Source organism: Orcinus orca, chromosome 12 (assembly GCF_937001465.1).
Source record: "Orcinus orca chromosome 12, mOrcOrc1.1, whole genome shotgun sequence".
In the NCBI taxonomy this organism is placed as follows: Eukaryota; Metazoa; Chordata; class Mammalia; order Artiodactyla; family Delphinidae; genus Orcinus; species Orcinus orca.
The window spans coordinates 70,669,966-70,695,520 of NC_064570.1; the positions used below are offsets into that span (position 1 = coordinate 70,669,966).

Here is a 25,555-nt window from a genome sequence, read left to right on the forward strand (position 1 = left end):
TCCAATATTACATTAACACCTTGGAAGAGGCTCAGAGCAAGACATGGTATTGTCTCTTAACTCAATTTTATCAGATGCCTGAAAGGGTGAAGCCATATGTTGCTGAGACCACTCTGGTTTCTGGAACCTATTAAGGTTGAATAGAAAGTCTGCACACTTGAGGGGTCTTGCCCTGGGAGACATTTTTCATATGATGTGGTGATGGACTGGAGAGCTATTAATGACTGAATGAGATTCTAGTAAAGCGCCGGTTTCTTCTTAGCTGTGTATCATTTGATATAAATGGTTCACGGCCAGAGACCAGGGGCTGGGCTGTGAGATAAGAGAAAATCCATATATTGGCCTCTGCCCCCGGTTCCTGGCACAGAGTTCCTAAAACTCTTATAATATCCTAAGTGATAAGAACAGTAGGAGCATCTCTTGTCCTTTACACCGTAGTTCCCCCTTATCCATGGGGGATACATCCCAAGGCCCCCAGTGGACGCCTGAAACTTCTGGGTTTTTCCCATATATATGTACATATTATACAGTTGTAATTTATAAATTAGGCACAGTAAGAGATTAACAACAATAACTGATAATAAAATAGAACAATTATAACAATATGCCATAATAAAAGTTATGTGAATGTGGTCTGTCTCCCTCAAAATATCTTACTGTACAAACTTAATGCCGTTTTCACCTTAACTAAGTACTTATCATGAACTGTGGCAGTAACTTTTGCAGTTTAAAGTACAACAGCAAAACTAGCACGGATTCCTATTTCCTTCTTCACAATTTCACAGAGAAGATTTGTTCTCATGGTAGAACATGATGTAGAACAACCTCATAATTTGATTTTTTTTTTCCTTTCCTTGTTAAGACAAGAACTTTCACTTAAAGGAAGCACTTCACGGCTTCTCTTTGGCATACTGGAATTGCCAGCATCACCTCCCTTGCGCTTTGGGGCCATAACTAAGTAAAATAAGGGTGACCTGAACACAAGCACTGTGATCCTGCGAGAGCTGATCTGATAACCCAGAAGGCTACCAAGTGACTAATGGGTGGGATGTGCTGGACAAAGGGATGATTCACGTCCCCAGCGGGACGCCTTGAGATTTCATCACACTACTCAGAACAGTGCACAATTTAAAATTTATGAATTGTTTATTTCCGGTATTTTTCATTTAATATTTCTGGACCACGATTGACTGCGGTAAGTGAAACCTCAGAAAGCAACACCACAAATAAAGGGGGAACCACTGTATTTGTCTTTGACCCTCATCTCTAACACGGGATTCCTAATACCCTTGTAAATTCCTATGTAATAAGAGAACCAGGAACATTTTTGTTCTCATGAGGTGACTCTGGGTGGGCTCCTGGATGAGCGTCGGTCACCAGAAAGACGCAGCTATGATAGGAATTTCCAGCCCCACGTCCCACCCTCTGGAGAGGGGAGAGGGGCTGGAACTGAAGTTAATAACTGATCATGCCTACGTGAGGAACCTCCATAAAATCCCAATAGCAGGGGATTTAAAGAGCTTCCAGGTGGGCAAACACATCAACACTGGGAGGGTGACAGACCTCAACTCCCCACGGACAGACGTTCCTGTGCTCAGGACCCTCCCAGACCTTCTCTCACCTTCTGCATGTCTTCCATCTGGATATTCATCTGTATCCTTTATCATATGTGATCTACTCTAGCAAATTGATCAAGCCCAGGGAAGGGGTCTTTGGAACCTCCCATCTATAGCCAGTTGGTCAGAAGGACAGGTGGTAACCTGGGCTTGCCACTGGCATCTGAAGTGTGTGTGTGTTGGGGGACGGGGGGAGGGATCACATGGGACTGAGCCCTTAACCTGTGGGATCCGATGGTGTCTCCAGGTAGACAGTGTCAGAACTGAGTTAACTTGTAAGACACCAGCTGGTACTGCAAAGAACTGCTTGCTGTGGAGGAAAATCTCCATGTATTTGGGACCAGAAGTGTCAGAAGTGAAGCGTTCTGTGTGAACAGTAAAGGAGACACATAGGAGAGAAAGACAATAGGGAGGGAGGGAGTTTTCTTCCTACACAGGAAAGAAAAATCTGAGTTTTTCCTTTACAGAATCTGTCACAGTTCATACAGCAGGGGTCAGCCTGATTTAGCCTTGCTGGCTGTCTGTTTCTGCCAAGACAGTGACCTTGATGAGCAATGAACTTGTGTGCAGGGATGATGTTCAGAACCCCTGAGAACAAGCGGAGACTTCCATAGCTCAGCTGGCAGAGCAGAGGTCTGCAGAACACTTGAGAACAAACTATTTTCAAGAACTGTACAAATATCTAACATTTTTGACTATGGATAAAATAACTCAAACCCATGAAGTCACTAGAATACCTTCCTATGCTGAAGAAGCAACAAACTTTTAGTTATTATATACTTTTAAAAGTATTGTATAATTGCATTTATTTTACTGTTTTTAAAAATTATTCAGCCTTTTCACTAACTCTGGTAAGACTTCCACTTAACCTCTAGTAGTATAGTTTTATCATCCTCACCCAAACCACTCTTGAATATATGAATAAGAATACGTTCATAACACAGCTTCAAACACTAGGATGATAAACGTGTATGGGCACACATTTTTCCATATACTGGGGTAAAACCTAATGAAGCAGTATTAGTAAACTGACAATAAAGCATAGATTCCTTTCTGTTTTAACTATTACTGTTAAAAATATACCTAAAGTGGGCTTCCCTGGTGGCACAGTGGTTAGTAATCCGCCTGCCAATGAAGGGGACACGGGTTTGAGCCCTGGTCCGGGAAGGTCCCACATGCCACGGAGCAGCTAAGCCCGTGTGCCACAACTACTGAGCCTGTACTCTAGAGCCCACGAGCCACAACTACTGAGCCCGTGTGCCACAACTACTGAAGCCTGCATGCCTAGAGCCCATGCTCTGCAACAAGAGAAGCCACCGCAATGAGAAGCCTGTGCACCTCAACGAAGAGTGGCCCCCACTCGCCGCAACTAGAGAAAGCCCAGACGCAGCAACAAAGACCCAATGCAGCCAAAAATAAATAAATAAAATAAATAAATTTATTTAAAAAGACATAAAAAATTATTTTAAAAAAACATATATACCTAAAGTGTATTCAGGTCTTTTACTACCTCACCTAGACTGATGTGAGTTGAATCCTTCTTTCAAAGTGAGGATTTTATAGACTTAAATATTAGCATTAAGTTAGGAGAAAGGAAGCTCTTTCTCCAAGACTAGATTCAATGGGGCCCTTAGACAATGAGGTCCACATCATAGCAAGGTTGTCACTAGATTTGAACATTTCTGTGCTTATCACTTTTCCTCAGTTCCATAACTAATAATTCAGCCAATATTATACACTGAAGTGCCTGAACTGCCTGAATTCTAAGTTTTTAAACTTCTTCTATTCTACCTTTTAATATAGTAAATAATTTCTTACTCATTTACAGCCTGCCCCATCTATTCTGTGTTTCTTCATATTCAGGCCATTCCGCTAGAAATAAGAAGACAGCAAAATGCCAAAGCATCTTATAGTTACTGTGCAAGCAACAACTTTACACCTGCTGGGCTGAGCAGACAATTGAAGAGAACAAAGCACAATGAAGTTTCTATTTGCTATCCACAATATTTTCTTCTTTTCCAGTAATTCTGAATACTTGTTTTAGGCAGCAAAGAAACACGGATGTGCAGGCAAGGAAGGGGAGGGGAGGGGTGAGGGCGGTTCTTTCTACCCCTGCAACAAGAGCTGTGGTTCACTGTGGTGGCGAACAGCTTGCCTGCAGAGTCACAGGCTCCACAGAAAGCCTCCATTAAGTGACTGCTCACAGAGTGCTGACAAGCACATTTACACCTACAGACAGTACTTCAGTGTGTGTGCATGCGCGCGTGTGGTGTGAGCAGTTAGGAAGCCCTGAGGAAAGTATAGTTCAAATAATGAGAAACTGCCATTTTTTTAGGTTAAAAGATAAATATCAGTGATTTCATACAGTTCAACTTGAATTGTAAAGACAGTTATAGATTCTATATATATTTAACCTAGAGGTTTATAAACAGCTGCTGACATACCACAATTATGACACAATTTTTCTAAATCTTGTTTATAATTTTGTATCCCAATATTCATTTACTGAGTTGTTTGTTGGCAAATCTGTATAACTGCCTTTGTCTGGTGATCTAAGTTCCCATATTAAAGGCAATCACAATTAAAATAAACTTTAGGTTGGATACAGAAATAGCAATCCAATTATCTATTGTTCTTGACTCTTAATAGACACAAGTTTGTTAGTCATCACACAGACACACACACACACACACACACACACAACTACTCACTCATAATCTTCATCTATTCATCTTTGGGAAGAAGAAAATAATTGGAAGCGCCCAAGTTACAAATGGTAGTTTAGTTCTAGTCATATAATTTAATTTACTAACTATTACAGCTGGATTAAATGTAAAAACGAAGTAGTTTCTCTTCTCTGATTATGTTCTTTGTTATATTTGAATCTTTTGTGTAAGTAAATTCTAGATGTGACATGAGAAGGCAGTGCACTAAGTCTTCAACTTACATGCTTATTTTTTAAACTACGAAATTTCAGTAAGAGGAAGCCAGCATGAAAACCTCCTTGAAAACCAAGGAGCCATGTGATGGACTGAACATTTGAAGCTACTGACAGCAAGTTAATCATAATACTCTGATCATGTAAGTATTCAGCTTTGCTAGTGTGGAAAATAACCTATAGTTTTTGTCATGATTTAAGGAAGAGAAAGGACGAAGAAGGAATTATCTATGCTAATTCTGTCAAACAAATTAAAATAAAAAATCCCCTGAACTCTGAGTCATTTTCCAAAGTGGAAAATCTAATTCACTGAAAAATACATGCATGGCTCTAATTTCAGACAAGAAAGCTAAAGCGAACTATGATGGTTCATGATTCAAGCCAAAATTTATGGCAGGGATGAAAGAGTTCATGGAAAGCCTCAGGAAATTATAGAAGAGAATACTTGAGCAATGTTCATTCTATTTCCAAATGGAGGTCAGCCTGGGTTCTCAGTCTCATTTATTTCTAGGACTTAGCTTTTACTTGGTTTGCTATGATTTTCCAATCACTAGAGAGTCAGATAATTTCAGCGCAACAGATTTCACTTTAATAATATCTCTTTTCATTTTCACTGTCTTTTACCTATTCTCTTCTGATCTGCTACATCACTCTATGTTCTCTCTCCCTACCTTATACCACACAATTGAGACCTCCTGCTCTGGGAAAATGGCTCTATTTGAATTTTCCCACATGTGGCTTACATTTCCTTTCTCTACCACCTGCAAAAGGTCTGGCACAGTAAGTACCCAGTAATGATACCTGGAAAGCCCTTCATAGTTTTTTTGGGTTTTTTTAAAGCCACTTTCAAAACATTGCTTGATATTCACCTCCTTCATTCATGGAGAGTCATTTAAGGTCAAATTCATCTGCATCTGTTAGTTCACTTAAGGTAAACTTACAATACATTCAAGTCTGCACTATGTAACTTGCTCTTACTGGCCTATTTCTTGATACAAGTATTCTTCAGTCTCATGTTTGTGTATGTTCTTTCTTCCACCTGGGAAAATAATTTCTGATGCCTTTTATTTGTTTCGTACCACAATACCTAAAATAGCCTTCTACACACAGTATGTACTCAAAATACAGCTACATGATACTTTTCTGAAAATTAAAATACTATCCACAAATATATTTTTATAATTTTAAATATTTAAAGATGCTAAACTGAATATATACAGTTAGTTTCTTCTAACCCCTCCCTAAAATAACAGCAAAGATGTTTTTTTTTCTCTGTGTGTGTGGTTTTTTTTTTTAAGGCCTAGCCTGCAAGGACAATAAGAACAGAAATAGAAAAGCAACAGAAGTTTGGGAGCTGACAAAGCAAAGAAACGACTGGTAACTGACTCAGTAGACTCCGTAAAGCTAAATCCTAAGCTAGACAAACAAAAAGCCAAGAATCAACCCATCTGTAACATGAGCCTTTGAGGCTCAGAAATTGGCAGGACCAAGTATCTAGAATCAGAATGAAGGCAGAGCTAAAACCACTTTCTGGAAGAAAGTTCATTGAAGAAGCCTAGATGCTGCCTCCCCTGCTTTCTGAAGTCCTCCCCTACTTCACACGGCCACATGACTGATTCTCTCCTATTCTAGCAAAATATCAGGATTTTGCTCTCTCCGTAGAGGGCAAAACAAAGGGTCTCTAGATTGGGTATATGTTATAGGCTGAACTGTGTCCCCCTCAATTTTCAACGTTAAAGTCATAACCCCCAGTACCCCAGAAAGTGACTATATTTGGCGACAGCATATTTCAAAAAGTAAGTTAAAATGAGGTCATTAGGGTGGTCCCTAATCCGATGTGACTGACGTCCTTATAAGAAGAGGCAATAGGGACACAGACGGAAGACCATGTGAACACAGCCATCTGTAAGCCAAGGAGGGGCCTCAGGAGAAGTCAACCCTGGCAGCACCTTAGTCTCAGACTTTTGGCCTTCAGACTGTGAGAAAATAACTTTCTGTTGTTAGGCCACCAAGTCTGTGGTACTTTTTCACAGCAGCCTTAGTAGACTAATATAGTATACTAGGCAAAAAAAAAAAAGGAAATTAAGTTTACAGATATCCCAGCCTTCTTTTCCCATATAACTTCTGAAATGCTGGATGCGAGGTAGAAGACTGTTTACCCTAGAGCCTCTGACAAAATACTGGCATCAGACTTTTCCCGAAGAAACCATCCAGCCACATAGTAAATATTACTGTCAACAAGCCACACCCACAGGCACAGAGTTTCCAATCAGCTTTTAGAGTTCCACCCTGAAGTATGAGCAGATGGTCAAGGATCAGCAGACATTCAAAGAAAGCATCTAATATGAAAGACGGACCAAAATAAACAAACTGTAGGAATAGAGGCTACACAGGGAGACAAAAACTCTCAAACACTATAATTCTTAAAAACAGAAGATAGAAAACAGGATGCTAAAACAAAGGAACAAAAATCTAAAGAGTTCTCCAAAGTTAAAAATATGAGAGTAGAAATGAGTAACACAACAGCAGAGCTAGAAGACACAGCTGAAGAAATCTCCCAAAAAGTAGAAGAAAAGGACAAAATTGAAAATGAGAGAGAAAAGACAAGATAATCAGAGAACTGGTTAAGAAGGCTTAAAGCAAGACTATTTCTAGAAAGTAAGCACAGACCATGGAGGGAAGAAATATCAGTATTCCCCAGGCCCGAGGGTCTTAAGTTTCTGTAATGGAAATATTAGCAAAGAGGATGAATACTCGGCACAGAAGTTGAAAGCAGACCCCCCCATTAAGGTATATCAAAGTGAAATTTCAAAACACTTGGAAGAGGCAAATCCTACCAGTTTTCAGAGAGAAAATATGGAGTGCATTCACTTTGTGAAAATTCATCAAGTAGAACACTTGTAATATGCACCTTTGCCTATAAATGTTATAGTTACATAAAAAGCTTTAAAAAATAAAGAAAGGAAGGAAATGAATGGTGTCATCCTTTAGGAATAAACTCAGAAACTGGTTTAGGTAAGCAGAGAGACAGTAAATGAGCCTTCTCTAACAGAAAAAAACTAGATGTGCCTACAAGGCATAAACTTAACTTGTTTCTGTACCTTTTATAAAAAAAAAAAAAAACCTCAAGGAGTGAATGGTTGGACAAGAGTTTGAGTGGGTTTCTACATTTAGGTATCATTACCTAATGACCTTTGTTATGTCTAAACATTAGATAGCAGAGTCATAAATTTAATTTCTGCTTTAAAAAAAAAAGAAGGATAACAGACACAATGTCCCTTTCAACTCCACAGAGAGAGATACAAGGACCCTTTGGCTCACTGCAAGTGGCCTTCCAAACTCGGATACAACTGAGCCACTGACACAACATTTTCATTAAGCCAGGACTCAAAATAATAGCACAGCCTACCTGTATCTTTCTTTGGAATAAGTGAATTATGATTCTCCAGGGGATGACCAAGGCATTTCCAAGAAGTATTCTCTTTTTTCTTCAGGACAATCTCTATTTTTCCCACATTCTCAACAACTCGCACTGAAAAGAAGATAAATTGCATTTGTATTCATTGATACTAAATATAAGGTTTTACTTTTAAACCAATCTTTCTCAAACAACCCAAATGTCCCAATCAGATATGAATGACACTGAGCATTTGTGAGATAAATAAAATTTTGTGTACATGTTCATCAAAATTGTTTATGCCTTATATGGTGTTAAATCCAGTTTATGTTAGATTCAGATTAACTTCTTTCAAATTAATTTATCAAGGGCCAAACTAATACATAATGCTAGTTTTCATACAAGCTCAAATAGAGCCATGGCAACTAATTAACACATAGCTTAAAAAAAAACTTAAATATACAAATTAGCCATTGAATGGATCCACAAAAGCAAATTTAATTTATACTCTTTTAACATTTCTTGGGATCTGAGGGGTTCTTACGAGTGAATTCAGTAAACCAATAGTGAGTCTAATAAACATAGAAAAAGCTTCAGGAGAATAAATCCCAATAAAGTGCATGTCAATCTTTGATAATTAAAAATCTTTTAGATTCTCTTTTTATTTTTGAATGTTTAAAATAGTTTAGAATACATGAGTACAATAATAAAATAAACTTTTAAAATTGATTAAATTTTATGAATTGAATGTGCTTTTAAAGATCTAAAGTATATTTCTTTTCGTCTTTAGAAACAATCTGTCCTTCCTCACTGTAAACACATAATTCAGTAGCAATTTAACAACTTTTAAACACAGATTATTCAAATAAATTCAATTCAGTAAGCACTGATTTGAAGCTTAACAAACGTAAGAAGTCCTTGACTTTAAAGAGCTTAATTTATACAATTTGCAGAACTTACTATGGTATAAAGAAAAGGGAAGGTATAGAACTGGTGTAAGGTACTCTGACAGTACTTTAAAACAAGAAACCACATGTATATATGAATATAGAACGGAATATTATTCAGCCTTAAAAAAGGAAGGAAATCCTACCACTTGCGACAACGTATGATAAATCTAGAGGGCATTATATTAAGTGAAATAAATAAGACAGAGAAGACAAATAGTGCATGGTATCACTTATATGTGGAATTAAAAAAAAATTCACACCCATAGAAACAGAGAGTAGCAAAATAGTGCCAGGAGTTGGGGCAGGGGGAGGGGGGAATAGAGAGAGCTTGATAAAAGGGTACCAACTTTTAGCTACAAGATGAATAAGGTCTGAGGATCTAATGTATAACATGGTGACAACAGTTGATGACACTGTCTTGTATACCTGAAATTTGCTAAGACAACAGAACTTGTGTTCATATGCATAGACACACACACACAAAGGTAAATATGTGAGGTGATGGATGTGTTAATTAATTTGATTCTGTGAATCTTTTCACAGCATATACCTTTATCAAATCATAATATTGTACACTTTAAATCTTTAAATATATTCTAATTTTGTCAATTATATTTCAATAAAGCTAAAGAAAAACACGAAAAACAAGAAACCACCATTCTTTGATGAGTCTTCTATTGCTAAACAGCTGTGTAAAATCCACGTTGTGTATTTGCATGCAGAAATAGTCATAATTTAATGTGCTCTGTCAATATTAAATATTTGAATATATACACCTAAGAAAAATTTGTCTGGTGTGGTTAAGTATATTTCTACAAGCTGCATGTCAGGAGTAGGGCCGGAAGGAAGAATGGGGACAGGAATTTTTTTTCTAAGGAGAGGAAAAGGAAAGGGAAAAGAGATGAAAAAGGGGAAAGAAAAAAGGCGTGGGGGGAACTGAAACCAGAGGGAAAAGAGTACATTTAAAAATTAATGTACTTGCTTATATAGAAAACATCATGTCCTTGTCTGCAACATGAAAATATACAAACGAATAATAAGACAAATGCTGTCCACGCCCCCGTGTGTGTGTATATGTACATAGATAAATTATTTTTGGTAGCTTACCAGAAAAATCTTCCTGAATCTCATGACTTAGGGCTGGAGAAAAAAAAATTTCAGTTAAGATCCAACTTCAGTTCCTATGGTCTACAAACACCATATAAGATCATTAAAATGGTTCTTTCATGCACCATTCCACATCTCTCAAACATATCCTGAGAAATCAAAAGAAAGAAACTGAACACAACCAAATTACTGTATACAATGTTTTGAGACAAATTACTTAAATATGTGTCTTCAATTTTTCCATTTCTCTCCCTATTAATTAAGGAGTAAATACTCAGTTGCCCACAGGTGGATAACCCACACTGGTGCAAGGACAGTCCCAGATTGACAATGCTACAAACCAAGACAGGAGCAAGGCAGGGAGAGATAGCAAGTGAAACACACATACTCCAGGGTGTGCACGTGCGTGTGTGAATACAGGCCAGGACTGGGTCTAGCTCAGCGTTTCCTTTCTTACTGTTCTCTAAGTTGAATATTCATTCAGTTATTGAAAAAGAAAATTATTGGGCATCTATGCGTGTTATGCACTTTCCAGGTGTTACAGTTATCACAGTTAGTAAAAGAGAAAAATCCCTGCTCTTATGGAACTTACATTCCAGAAGGGGGTGATGCAAGAAGTATTTTTACAAACAACTGCTCTAAAGTTCACTGTGTTAATAGTTATGTGGAACTTAAGATTCTGCATTATTTTAGTCCTTCTGATCTAATATTAGCAACCAGGAGTTTCACATTTTTGACTGTGGAAGTTTTGTTTGTTGTTTATATGTGTGCAAGATAGTTAGCTACAGTGTGAACAGAACTAGCCATAAAGTATTTGAAACATAGTAAATGCTGACACAGAGGTCTTCCTTAAAGAAAAATCATGACAGAGCTAATGAATAATGTATACTTTTCTAGACATCTGAGTTTTTGATTAAAACTCTCCCTAAGAGGCAATATATATTTGATTTTATGCTAGCAAAAAACAGGGTAGCATGTATTTCTAGAAGAAATGTTTAAGATTTGAGGTTGATTAATGAGTGGGGGGAAAATAAGAAAGAAAAAACATTTATCAACTCCAATCAAATTCAGGACTAAAGGTCCTTCATTAATATGGTAAAGCCATGAGCTGAATCGCGAGTCATCTGAGGCCTGGAGAATTTCAGCCTCTGTTTTGCAAAAGTAAATGAAACGTTCTTTACATAAGAATGTGTGCTTAAACATATGGTCACCTTATCTTTGACAAAGGAGGCAGAAATGTACAGTGGAGAAAGGACAGCCTATTCAATAAGTGGTGCTGGGAAAACTGGACAGCTACATGTAAAAGTATGAGATTAGATCACTCCCTAACACCATACACAAAAATAAGCTCAAAATGGATTAAAGACCTAAATGTAAGGCCAGAAACTATCCAACTCTTAGAGGAAAACATAGGCAGAACACTCTATGACATAAATCACAGCAAGGTCCTTTTTGACCCACCTCCTAGAGAAATGGAAATAAAAACAAAAGTAAACAAATGGGACCTAATGAAACTTAAAAGCTTTTGCACAGCAAAGGAAACCACAAAGAAGACAAAAAGACAACCCTCAGAATGGGAGAAAATATTTGCAAATGAAGCAACTGACAAAGGATTAATCTCCAAAATTTATAAGCAGCTCATGCAGCTTAATAACAAAAAAACAAACAACCCAATCCAAAAATGGGCAGAAGACCTAAATAGACATTTCTCCAAAGAAGATATACAGAGTGCCAACAAACACATGAAAGAATGCTCAACATCACTAATCATTAGAGAAATGCAAATCAAAACGACAATGAGATATCATCTCACACCAGTCAGAATGGCCATCATCAAAAAATCTAGAAACAATAAATGCTGGAGAGGGTGTGGAGAAAAGGGAACCCTCTTACACTGTTGGTGGGAATGTAAATTGATACAGCCACTGTGGAGAACAGTATGGAGGTTCCTTAAAAAGCTACAAATAGAACTACCATATGACCCAGCAATCCCACTACTGGGCATATACCCTGAGAAAACCATAATTCAAAAAGAGTCATGTACCAAAATGTTCATTGCAGCTCTATTTACAATAGCCCAGAGATGGAAACAACCTAAGTGTCCATCATCGGATGAATGGATAAAGAAGATGTGGCACATATATACAATGGAATATTACTCAGCCATAAAAAGAGACGAAATTGAGCTATTTGTAATGAGGTGGATAGACCTAGAGTCTGTCATACAGAGTGAAGTAAGTCAGAAAGAGAGAGACAAATACCGTATGCTAACACATATATATGGAATTTAAGAAAAAAAAAATGTCATGAAAAACCTAGGGGTAAGACAGGAATAAAGACACAGACCTACTGGAGAATGGACTTGAGGATATGGGGAGGGGGAAGGGTGAGCTGTGACAGGGCGAGAGAGAGTCATGGACATATACACACTACCAAATGTAAGGTAGATAGCTAGTGGGAAGCAGCCGCATAGCACAGGGAGATCAGCTCGGTGCTTTGTGACCGCCTGGAGGGGTGGGATAGGGAGGGTGGGAGGGAGGGAGACGCAAGCGGGAAGAGATATGGGAACATATGTGTATATATAACTGATTCATTTTGTTGTGAAGCTGAAACTAACATACCATTGTAAAGCAATTATACTCCAATAAAGATGTTTAAAAAATAAAAAAAATAAAAAAAAAAAAAAAAAAAAAAAGAATGTGTGCTTAAAATACAGTTTTCTTCTTGCTGTTTTGGTTTGTTTCATTTCTACTTTCTAACTAGAATAACATTACCTTCTTTAAAGGAGAAAATGATGAACTCCTAGAGTCATTATGGGTGAGAAATGGATTAAGAATCTGCTACCTTGATTCTAGATTTTAGTCCTGATTTCTTTCCCCTGATAGATCTGTAACCTCTCAAAACAGACAGAAGTGAACTGTATGGTAGGTCTTTGCCCATGAAGGGACAGGCAGCTGAAGGGTATAGTATAACCTTGCGGCTGGCAAGAGACAGGCCAATAGAACAGTGCCTGGTGATGTCTACTCAGCGGAAGCACATGACAGGCAGGCCTCCGGAGATTTATTTGTAGGTAAAGTTACAGAGTCTTACAAAGCTGGGCCAACAAGTATTTCATATGATTATTGATTTTGATCGCACCTAATTGTTTAAACTTGGGAAAAGTGAGGTTGTACTGCCATTTGCTAGCACTTTCCTTAGTATAAAGAAATAACAGAAAAAAAAGATCAAAAATGAAAAACCAAAATGACAATGGCACATAAAATATTATAGGTACCGAGACTCTACACCAGTAACTACTATACCTAAAGGAAACAAAAGTTGTTTCCATTAATACAGAATAAGGTACTTACCAATATGTATAAGATACGAATAATCCTTGATAACTGTTTCTGCTCTAAAGGAATCATCCCGGTGATCAGCTATTACTGAGTCTAAATTGATATCCTTAAATGGAAATCGAAAAGAGAAAGATTAAAAAGTAAACTTTTCACCAAACTCCTATTACTATACTTTTAAGCTGATCGGTGAAAGTTCATATGGTACTTATTTACAGAACCCACAAGCTAAATACACATTATTCCTGTTTTTTCCTCTCATACAACCCAGTTCTTCTCCTTCAAAGTATATATCACAATTTTAACTATGCATTTGTCTATGCTTAATGTCTACCTTACACACTCGTCTTTAAGCTCTAAGTGTAAGGGCAGAATACTGTCTTCAGAATATTGCTCAGCACCGAGTGGGTGCTCAAATATTTGTTGAATAAATAATTTGGAAAAAAAATTAGAATCAGACAAGAAGCCAAGATATCTGTGTTCATTTTTATCTTTCCACTATTATGTGACACTGTGCAAATAACACAACCTCTTAGGCTCAGCTTATCAAAAATAATAAATTCACTAACAAATTTTTAGATGTCTCTAATTTCTACATAGCTTTGGTGCAAGTTATTTTGGTGCCTATCGTTTACACCATACACTGAATACATTATTCCACGTAGAAACCTTCCCCCTTCCATTAATCATCCATCCTCTGCGCTTCACTGATATCACCAATGAGAGCACACAGACCCCAACCCTGCCAGGCCCTGTCCTCTTGGTTCAGGACTGCTTGGTTAGGAGACAATACCAAGAGGGAGTGGAAGGCGGGACAAGCAGTGCCTCTCTGGGCCTCTTGGCTCTTTCAGGCAGAGGCTGGTCACTCCTGTGGAGCCATCAGATCCTGCTGCAGGAGTAGGAGGCACTCACCAGCTCAGATGTGGTTCTGCTACTACAGAAGTAGCATGAGTTCTCAGAAATTCCTAGCTGCCAGAACTTGTCTTTAAATCTCCACAGTTCCTCAAGTGTGGGAACCTTGCCAGTTGCTGGAGGATGTGTCTGGAGATGTTGTAAGTTGCCTGCTTATTTATCTGATTTCCCAGCTGGACTGTAAGCCTGGTGAGAGTTCAGTCTCTATGAAACTGGCCCATCATTAGATTCCTGAATTCTACGATGGTGTTGAAAATGAAGCAGGGATTCAATAAACACTTAGTGAATGAATTAACTCCTTAATTTTAGTTTTCAGAGGGCATTAACTGAACCCCGTTAGTGGCTTAAGCATACTAAGCTCCAGCAGTACAGCCTCTCCTGGCTCTTGAATTCCAATTTAAGTGCAGGAAATTAGTTCGTATGGTGAAGTTAAACGGGGACTCTCACTGCTGTTATCCATGCTTAAACACGAAAACAATCACAGAAGAGCACATAAAATATGCTTCTTCCTCGTCTATTTTTTCCCTAAGGTGCTACGGCATGGTTGTTAAGGGCACATACTATGGAGCCAGCCTGCCTGGGTTCAAAGTGCTAGAGCTGCCGCTTACTGTGTGACTTTGGGTAAATTACTTAATTTCTGTTTCCTCATCTGTAAGATAGGGGTAACGAAAGGATCTACCTCACAGAGTTGCTGTCAGTTAATACAAGAAGAGCTCTTAGAAAAGTACACCTGCGCATAGCTCACATTTATTATTTACTTTTTTGTTTTTTTCTGATCTTAAAAATGTGTTTACCTTCTGTTTAGTATATATGACAATGGTGACTAAAGCGTCTGTTTGGAACCAGTCGTAGCTGTAAAATATTTTAAAAAGAATAAATAATCATGTGCAGTAACATATATTAAATCATTAAATATATAATTTTAAAATATATACAATTTAAAAATATAAAATATGACACAATAAATACATGATTTAAAACATAGTTCAAAATCTACAGTGAGAAATATATTTCTCTAGGTAAAGGTTTTTTTCTAAATAATCAGTGGTGTTACCATGAAATAAATAATAAAGCAATTATTTCTCAATTTAAAATACTTACACATCCATGTATTCTAACTTGGATAAAAACAAACAAGATCCTTGACAAGGCACTTTTTATAAAGGTTACACATCTAAAATTCCTTTTATCAGAGCAGTAGCACAACATGTTTTCTGAAGGAGCACGACAAAATCTACATGCTTATTACCTTCACTCCTCCCTGTCACAAATATGTTATTACTCCTCAAGAAATTAACTCACCAAGGATGCTTAATGGTCAACAGTAAAAACTTAAGGAAAAACTAAGTCTTCGGTTTTGTAATAGCTATTGATCAAATTGATTCTGTTTTTGTACTTACTACCTGTATACAGGCCCCCAATGTGAATGCTAGGAGGTATCCTCAGGCCCTTAACTTAAAATTGAATATGAAATAATTTAACAGGTATAGCAAGTAGAGCCAGAAGCTGCTGTTATAGACTCATGATAGGGGGAAAGGGGGTAAGAGAAGACTACAAGTAACACACATAACACTAAGGGCATCTGAAATATCATTAACAAAAATATACATGGATTGCTTAATTTACTAAGACAGGGTACAATACATTCTGAAGGATTTCCATTAAAAACTGATAAAGCAAACTAGACACACAAAAAATAGAATAGTTGAATAAATTATGGATATTCTATGATCAATTTCCATCACATGCTAGAATACAGACAAAAAATGCTTTTGAAGAATCTTTCATGACATAGGAAATTGATCATAGAATATACTGTAATACTGTATTATCAAAATAGAATAGTATGGAAATAGGTATCACATGAATAAACTGTGTGGAATAAACCAAATATTAAGAGTCTATATCCAGGGTTGGTGGGATTACAACTGATTCTATCACTTTCTTTTGTATTTCTATTTTCCAAGTTTTCTACCATGAATGTATATTTTATAATCACAAAAAATAGTTCTTTTTTAAAGTTGTGGTGTTTAAAATGGGTTAAACTTCAGTTATGTTAAAAATTCATATTTACGGAACAGCTCATTCTCCAACAATGCCTGATAAATGAGGCACTACAGTTGTTGTGTCAAAGAAGCATAATTAATAAAATAAGCAATAAATCAAACTTAGAGCCATTTTTTTAACGTGTATATTTTGGTGTAGAACTGATTACGCTTTAAAAAAGTAAAACAAGGATGCATACCTTGGAGAACTAGGCCCTTCTTTGGCAAGTGGATCTGTCACTTGGCTCTTGGGAAGCATGCCTTCACAAAGAAAAACAAACAAAATAGCTACAGTTCATCCATGTATAATTTTTCTTTTTTTTTTTTCCCCATCTTTTCAGTAAACTTCTTATTGAAATATTATAAAAGGACACAAGTCATAAATGTACTACTCAATGGATTTTCATAAGTAAAACAAACTCTTGTAGCCAGCACCTCCCTGTGCCCCCTTCCACTCAGCACCCCTCCCCCAAGGGTAACCACTATTCTTTTAACATCATGATTAGTTTTTGCCTGCATTTGGCCTTTATAAAAAATGGAATAATAAAATATGTTCTCTTTTGGTCTGGCTTTTTTGGTCCAGCTCTATAGACATTTCAGTTAATGTCAAATCAGCATGATTAATAGTAAACAATAAATCAGGTCTGGAGCTTTCTGAGATTTTATCCAGGATGCTGAATACATCAGTAGTTTGTTCCTTTTTATTACTGAGTATTACTATACTGTATGAACATACCATATACCGGAACCTATTCATTCTCCTGTTGATGGACATTTGGGCAGTTTTTAGCTGTTACGTATAGTGCTGTTATAAATGTTCTTGTACATGTACATATACATTCTTAAAGAACATCCATCTACATTTCTGGTAGGTATATAGGACATGTATATGTTTAGCTTTAGTAAATACTGCTAAACAGTTTTCCAAAGTGGTAATACCAATTTACACTTTCTACCAGAAGTGTATGGGAGCCCTGTTGCTCCACCACCTTGCTGACACGTGGTATTCTGTCTTTTTTCATTTTAGACATTCTTGTGGATGTGCCCCAGCATCAAATTTTATTTTTTATTTTGATTTTTTTAAAGATTTAATTTTTAATTTATTTTTGGCTGCATTGGGTCTTCATTGCTACACGCGGGCTTTCTCTAGTTGTGGCGAGCTGGGGTTACTCTTCGTCGTTGTGGTGCATGGGCTTCTCATTGGGGTGGCTTCTCTTGTTGCGGAGCACGGGCTCTAGGCACACAGGCTTCAGTAGCTGTGGCTCATGAGTTCTAGAGCACAGGCTCAGTAGTTGTGGCTCACGGGCTTAGTTGCTCCGCGGCATGTGGGATCTTCCCGGACCAGGGCTCGAACCACTGTCCCCTGCATTGGCAGGCGGATTCTTAATCACTGAGCCACCAGGGAAGTCCTCAACATCACATTTTCAAGGCTCTGGTTTTCTCACTGTTTTTGAAAACTCTGAGAACACGCAAGAGCTCCAAAGATACTATCAGTGATACTGTCAGACAAACAACTTCAGGTGTTACATCACAAATTGCATAAAGTAGTCTACAATAAGGCAATCTTTTCTAGTTAAAAAAGAAAAGGTAATTCATCTGGCAATCCAGCTTATTAGCTGAATTTCTATAACTTTCTTATGCAAATAGGGAGGGAAAAAAAACCAATTTTTAAACATACATTAGTAATACGGTTCAGTCAGAGTAGCCCCGTGCATTTCATAAGTGTCATACCGAACTTTTTTGGGGGGTTAGTGGCAGTGCCAGTCATAATTCCAAGTCATACTGAATGGCTGAGGAAGCCAGAACTGCCGAGCCCAGAGGAGGGGAGACTAATAGGCTGGCTGCTCAGCATCTGTGTAGACACTGGAAGAGCACCCCGTGCCTGAGGGAGGGACACATTCAGCCTGGCCTCTGAGGGTGGAACTCCTAGTCACCATGAGTATTCAAGCTAAGGGCAGATGAACACATGTTCAGGGATGTTATAGAAGGGATTATGGTAAGAGTCAGAGCTGTTCGATGCTTTGTGACCCCCTAGAGAGGTGGGAAAGGGAGGGTGGGAGGGAGGCTCAAGAGGGAGGGCATATGGGGAGATATATGTATGCATATGGCTGATTCACTTTGTTGTACAGTGGAAACTAACAACATTGTAAAGCAATTATACTCTGATAAAGATATGTATATATAAAAGAATGTAAACAGTAATTACACTCCTGAAAAAAATCTATCCTATAAAATAAAAACATCAATATATAAAGATAAAAAAAAAGGAGGGCTGCAATAAGGGATCTACAAAGTTCTCTGCCAAATCCTCTAAGCTTAGGCAAGTAAACACATCCTTTGTATAAAAAATATCTAAATACCCCAAATAATTCTGTGAGGCAATACTGTACACAGTCATGCGAATATGATTCATTTTTTACTATAAATGTATATGGCTTACCGTTTAAGAGTCTCTTTTCCTCATGATAGTCTGTACAGTGGTTTAGAAAAAAAGTTAGGTAAGAATATTGTAACATCAGAGAGAAGATCGGTTAATATTATTGAGTTAAAGGTAACAGCCCTCTTCTTGAAGGGCTTTCTTCCGAGGCCTGAGGAGAGAAATAAGGCTGATAAACAGATGGCCTATGCTTTAAGTAAGAAATTTCATCTCTGAAGACAGCAGGCCATTTCTGCAGGCATTTGTCTCCAATTTCACTGGGCTTTTTCCTCCTTCTTTGGACATTTTTGCTCTAATACCTTGATTAATTTCTTTAGAAAGCACATAAAGACCCAAGTTTTGTCCTGGTCATCATATTCTAAATTAGTCAAAACTATCCAAAGTTTATTAGATTATACTTTATATATGAAACATACATATTAACCCAAAGAAAGACACCTTATTATCTTTCCTATCTAAGTGAGCAGTTAAAATGATTATTATTACTCCAAATTTAAACGGCCAAAATGCTGAAAATATGTTAAGACTTTCACTTGTATATCAGTGCAATCAATCATTAGGGGTGCAAGCCAGAAAAAAATTTAATGGGTGTTTCCTTTCAGGATGGCAGCCAGCTCACAAATCTATATTATATTTTGATCACCACAAGTTTTATAACCATATGTCAAAATAAAACCCTCAGCAAGTTGCCAGAGTTTTAAAAAAAAAAAGAATGCCAAGCTAACACAAAATATTCAAGTAGTAAACTAAATTGATAGACATTACTTGTTAAGGTGACATCACCTTGTTTTGTAGAAAAATAAACCAAAGTACGTATATCAAAGCTTTCAAATTTTTTTATGTTCTGATTTTCAATCAGCCAGAGATCCCATAATTACTACCACTTCACTCACATGCCATAAAATACCCATGATTAAGGAGGTCAGATAACCATTCTTTTTATTTTCCCCTTTTTACTGAAATAAGTTCATAGCTGAAAGGGATCTTAACAACATACACCAAATTTATCATCTGCTCCCCTCATTAAAGGCTGAAAATCAGAGGTCAGGACTTGAATGAACCCCACAGCTCTTTAGCAGCAAAGCCAAGATTAAACTTCATCTCCCCTGAAACTAAGCGCCATTTTTCTTAACATGCCATTGTGAGAGATAATACTTTCTGAAAAGACACAGGACCTGAAAACCATTTAAATTATGCCTCAAAATGAGCTTTGTTTTTCAACTGCCAGATGAAAATCTAGTCATTAGTTTGCAAGGGATCACTGATGTCCCTGCTTGCTGACTTACTTTCATACAGTTTCATCTGTTTTTGCTACTGCAGTTGTGATCATTTGTTTTATCAATATCTTAGAACAAATAGCAAACTCACAGTAACATAAGTAAATTAAACCCAGTTTCAGTGTACAACATAGTTGGCAGTTTGATGAATCTCATTTATCATGTAAAACAACTTGTTTCTATCTAAGAGGCTCAGATTTTGAAAACTTGTCCCCAGGGAATTTGTTTCTAGGGAAAAAATATGTCATCTCATATGATTACTTCCTGTCTCATGTGAATTGATTTGAACCTGTCAGAACTTTATGGATCCTGCTAAGTTATTCATTTTTTTCTGAGTCTTTTTTTTCTTTAATAAAAGAAGTATCAATAGGAAGAGAACATCTAGCTAAATGATCTAAAATATCTTTAAAACTCCACTAGTGGGCTTCCCTGGTGGCACAGTGGTTGGGAGTCCGCCTGCCGATGCAGGGGACATGGGTTCTTGCCCCGGTCCGGGAGGATCCCACGTGCCGCGGAGCAGCTGGGCCCGTGAGCCATGGCCACTGAGCCTGCGCGTCCGGAGCCTGTGCTCCGCAACGGGAGAGGCCCACGTACCACAAAAAAAAAAAAAAAACAAAAAAACCTCCACTAGTGTACTTTTGCAACTCTTTTTGAAAACTGAGTCACAGAAATACGAGAGGCTATTTGTTTTTACTGCTAAGCACATTTACATCAGAGTTACTCTAGGCACATGAGATACTTTCCTCTCTAACAAGAAATCTAACATTCTGTCTTGATACCTAATTCCATCATTTGGTTGGCTCCATGGCCAAGAAAATTTGCATCTTCTTATAATATTGGTTAGACTGCATTACTCTGATCAGAGCCTCTGCTTTCTGGAAAGGTCTGAGTCCTTTAGAAGACTGGAGCTGTGATCTATCAGCACTCAACTCTTCTTTGGTAAGAGGGCTGGCGACAATTTTTAATTGTGAACCCAATCTAGTTTACCTCTTCTAAGTGGAGCCACAGAAGGATCCCCTGGGATGGGGAAAGTTAAAAAACAAGCAAACAAATAAACCCTGTCTTACTAGTATACTGATTCATTTAACAAATACCTGTTGACCATCATCTTAATAGGGATAGTGACACAATATGAAACCCTTTGGATAAAAAGTTAGGAAAATACGACTGTATGTTCAGTTTGCTTATACATGCGTAAAGATGATTTGGAAGGATACACAATAACACAGTTACCTGCATCTGTGCACAGGAGGGAAAAGGGTAGGTGGGAGACAAAGGTATGACCATGGCACTTCTCATTCTGGAATCGTGAATGTATTACTGAAAAAATTAAATAAACTAAATTGGAAACTTCAATATGGTCTTTTCAATATGATATGATAAATGTTTTAAAAGAGAAATATAGAAGGTGGCATGGAAGCACAGGGATGAGGGAGGGCACTGCTACTTGAAATCTGAAAGGATTTCATTGAGGAAATAATATTTTAGCTACATTTTGAAAATATGTAAGCATTTTTCAGGAGGCCCTGAACAAAAAACATTCTAGGAAGACAAACGCCGCACTTTTACATCTGAATGTCATATTTATCCGTAGCTACATACCCCACCTTCCTTTCTCACTCCAAAAGGCTGATGTCACGTAACTATCAGATAGGAGCTCTGTCTTATTACCAGGGATCTTAGTCACAAAATCCAAAGTGTACCATTCCATGTTCCCTTTACTGCTTTGCCTGGCCAGAAGACTCCCTGGTTCTCTACAATGTGTTTAATAACCATTTTTCTCTAGAAATTCTTCCTCATCTCTAAAGAGAACTAACTCTTCATAACACAACTGAGGCCTAATTCTTGGTTTTGTTTCCGAAGTCATAAACTCATTTCTCAAATTCTATAAAATTTAATAATTTATGTATTTCTAAACTATCCTTCTCTTTTACTCTCCTTAATTTATCTTTGTGAATATCCTCTGAATCATCTTCAAATTTTGTACATCTCTCAAACTTCAAGGCCCAGAAGTTTACTCCTTATCCTAGAAGTAGTCTACTAGCAGAATTAAAATAAAGGTTCAATAGTTCAAACACATATTCTGAAAAATTCCAGGATTAAAAAGTTCTAAAAGTACCAGACTATATAGTTACTTATTCCTGGTCAGTTTTTCTCTCCACGATTCATTTAACTAATCACAGCAAATACTGCATTTTTAGAAGTTTGTATTTTCTGCTTTCAAGGCTATACTTGTCATTTTTTATTCAATTCTCCAATTTATTAGTTATTTTCTACTCTTGTCCTATCCTCAGAGGGATTAACCACTCCTTTCTTATTTGGTATTACCTATACACAAATATACATGTTCAAAAATCATTTTTCAGGACTTCCCTGGTGGTCCAGTGGCTAAGATTCCACGCTCCCAGTGCAGGGGGCCCGGGTTCGATCCCACATGCCGCAACTAAAGATCCCGCGTGCTGCAACTAAGACCCGACACGGCCAAATAAATAAATAAATATTTTTTAAAAAGCACGTTAAAAACAATCATTTCTCTCTGAAAACAAAACAAATACTAACTTAAACCAAACACTGGCCAGTCACAATCATACAGCAAAACCCACTTCCTGCTCAGGCCTGCATCTGCCCCCTGACCGGGGACTTCTCACCCCCCATTTTTAATTACCTGTCCCTTATATCTTTCTGGCAGGAATCACTGAGACAGTGGGACCTATAGCACAAAAGTAAATGAAGGTAGCCTGGCTGAGAAAGCAAATCTGCTCAGCCAGTAAAGTCCACTTCATCATGACACCCACCCCTTTCTCTCCACTAGTAACTGTCTTGCTTGCCCCGTACTGAGCCTCTGAGCTTGTGCTCTGTCCACCCACTTGAGCCCTGAACTGTCCCCATTTTATCAATGAGGAAACGGTAGCTCCTAGAAGAGGGAACTTTGACTGACTATACAGAAGCTGACCTCCCAGCTGGCAGCCAGCCCACCCAATTAGTGATGCCACTAATACCATCATTTTTAAGAATAAAAAACTAATTCATATATGAGGGTTTCTCCATGTCAGCACTAGGAACAGTTGGGGCCGGACGATTCTTCATCGTGGGAGTGTATCCTGTGTCTTGTAGGGGATTTAGCAGCACCCCTGACCTCTCCTCTACCCACGGGAATGCCAGTAGCATCTAGTTCAGCTGTGACAACCAAACCATCTCCAGACATTGCCAAATGTCCACTGGGGAGCAAACTCAACCCAGGTTGAACCACTGGCATATACCAAAGAGAAATAAATTAGTTGAAAGAGGATAACTTTAATGAGGTGATTTTCTGCCTCACAAAAGGAAGCACCCAGGACTTCTCTCAATGGTGGGCTTCTCCTATTAAATAACTGTAGCCTTTAAGGAAAGTACATATACCTACAAGCCTCAGGAGCTTCCCTTTTAAACTGACGGTGTTAGAACAGCTCTAAATCCCTCTTCCACCTCAAAAGTATTCTACTGATCTATGGTTCTAAGTGCTTTATAGTCAGCAAGCGCTTGTGAAAACTAAAAACATAAAGTATTAGAAAGCATGATAAAACAATGAGAAATTAAAAAGAAACATTCCTGACACTGGGCTATGCCATTAGAAAATGTGACTATTTTACAGAATGGCCATCATTAAAAACTCTACAAATAACGAATGCTGGAGAGGAGACGATGTGGAGAAAAGGGAACCCTCCTACACTGTGGGTAGGAATGTAAACTGGTGCAGCCACTATGGAAAACAGTATGGAGGTTCCTCAGAAAACTAACAGTAGAGCTACCATATGATCCAGCAATCCCACTCCTGGGCATATATGTGGAAAAAACTCTAATTCAAAAAGATACATGCACCCCTATGTTCACAGCAGCACTATTCACAATAGCCAAGACATGGAAACAACCTAGATATCCATCGAGAGATGAGTGGATAAAGAAGATGTGGTGTATATACAATGGAATATTACTCAGCCATAAAAATGAATGAAATAATGCCATTTGCAGCAACATGGATGGACCTAGAGATTACCATACTAAGTAAGCCAGAACAAGAAAGACAAATACCATATGATATCACTTATGTGTGGAATCTCAAATATGACGCAAATGAACCTATCTATGAAACAGAAAAAGACTCATAGAGAACGGACTGGTGGTTGCCAAGGGGGAGGGGGTGGGGGAGGGATGGAGTGGGAGGTTGGGTTTAGCAGATGGAAGCTTTTATATATAGAACTGGATAAACAACAAGCTCCTACTGTACAGCACAGAGAACTATATTCAATATCCTATGATAAATCATAATGGAAAAGAATATTAAAAAAAGAATGTGTGTGTGTGTGTGTGTATATACATAACTAAATCACTTTTCTGTATAGCAGAAATTAACACAATATTGTAAATCAACTATATTTCAATAAAAAATATATATATAAAGAAAATGTGACTATTTAAAAAATTTAATATATTAAAATTTTAAGAGTGCATTTATGATCTGGTACAGTGCTGTCCAGAAGAAATATAATGCAAGCCACAAATATAATTTAAAATTTTCTAATAACCATATTAACTATGTACAAAGAAACAGGTCAAATTAATTTTAATAATATATTTTCTCTTAATGCAACATATCCAGAATCTTGTCATTTCAACATGTAATCAATGTAAAGTTGTTAGATATTTTACATTCTTTTTTTCATCCTAAGTCTTGAAATGCGGTATTTTACGCTTGTAGCACATCTCAATTTGGAGAGCATTTCCATACTCAATAGCAACCACATGTGGCCAGTGGCTATAATAATGACAGCAAAGGACTCAAAAAAGGGCAAAAAGAACACTTGTCATCTTTGCCAGAGAATGAAGTGTTCCACATAAATAATCAGTAACTGAAGCTCACCTTTTCAAGCAAAGTTTCTCCCTTTATTCATTATTGATATCTTTCTAAAGCACAATACAAACCACAATACTTTTTAAACAAAGGATTATAAAAAACCCACTGATTCTTCTCTTGATAAGGACCCACTAGTATTATGTGGTTTATATTCTGACACTGTTAGCTCTTCTGTGTTCTTCCCAGATATCACTCCTACCCCAGAAGCCAGCAGATAAATGGAAAACTGTCCTCCCGGGACTGCTCAGCTGTGGGGATGCCTACAAAATGCTACTTCTGGCTCCTCCCTGCACTGGGGTCTGGCAGGTCACCCCACCTAAAAGATGGTGTCAAGGATCTCGTATTGAAAGAAGCCCATATATAACATTTCTCTTCAGTATATCCATCCCCCCCCCCAAACCCCTATAAATCCTCATGTCAGCAAGTCTCCACCTACTGTTTCCACTTCGTCTCTGTTTTCATCCTCTATTCCTACTTAATCTGTTTTCATCCTCTATTCCCACTTCATCTCTGTTTACACCTCTGTTCCCATTTCATCTAGAAGCTGTAGTTGTGGAGCGAACATAGTCTCTAGTTTGCTACAGTTACAGTTTACTGCCTGCCCCCTGTTGTCTCAGTATAACTACTAATAGAGGCTCCATTCATTCTCC

General features: G+C 37.7%; 1 protein-coding gene across 6 annotated transcripts in view; it reads right to left on the bottom strand.

Moving 5' to 3' along the window:
- The window catches only part of LOC101277426 (cytochrome b5 reductase 4), an 84,260-nt gene that overhangs the window by 21,979 nt on the left and 36,726 nt on the right, over positions 1-25,555 (bottom strand). For 4 of the 6 annotated variants that reach the window (XM_033428515.2, XM_049695357.1, XM_033428512.2 and 1 more), the window contains 7 exons: positions 21,248-21,334; positions 18,741-18,770; positions 16,501-16,561; positions 15,050-15,107; positions 13,359-13,452; positions 10,009-10,041; positions 7,964-8,086 (listed from right to left, as the gene is read on the bottom strand). In XM_033428515.2, coding sequence (XP_033284406.1) covers positions 7,964-8,086; positions 10,009-10,041; positions 13,359-13,452; positions 15,050-15,107; positions 16,501-16,561; positions 18,741-18,770; positions 21,248-21,334 — 486 coding nt within the window. The remainder of the gene's footprint in view (positions 1-7,963; positions 8,087-10,008; positions 10,042-13,358; positions 13,453-15,049; positions 15,108-16,500; positions 16,562-18,740; positions 18,771-21,247; positions 21,335-25,555) is intronic. The other 2 variants (XM_004270070.3, XM_033428514.2) reach the window with 2 other exon arrangements.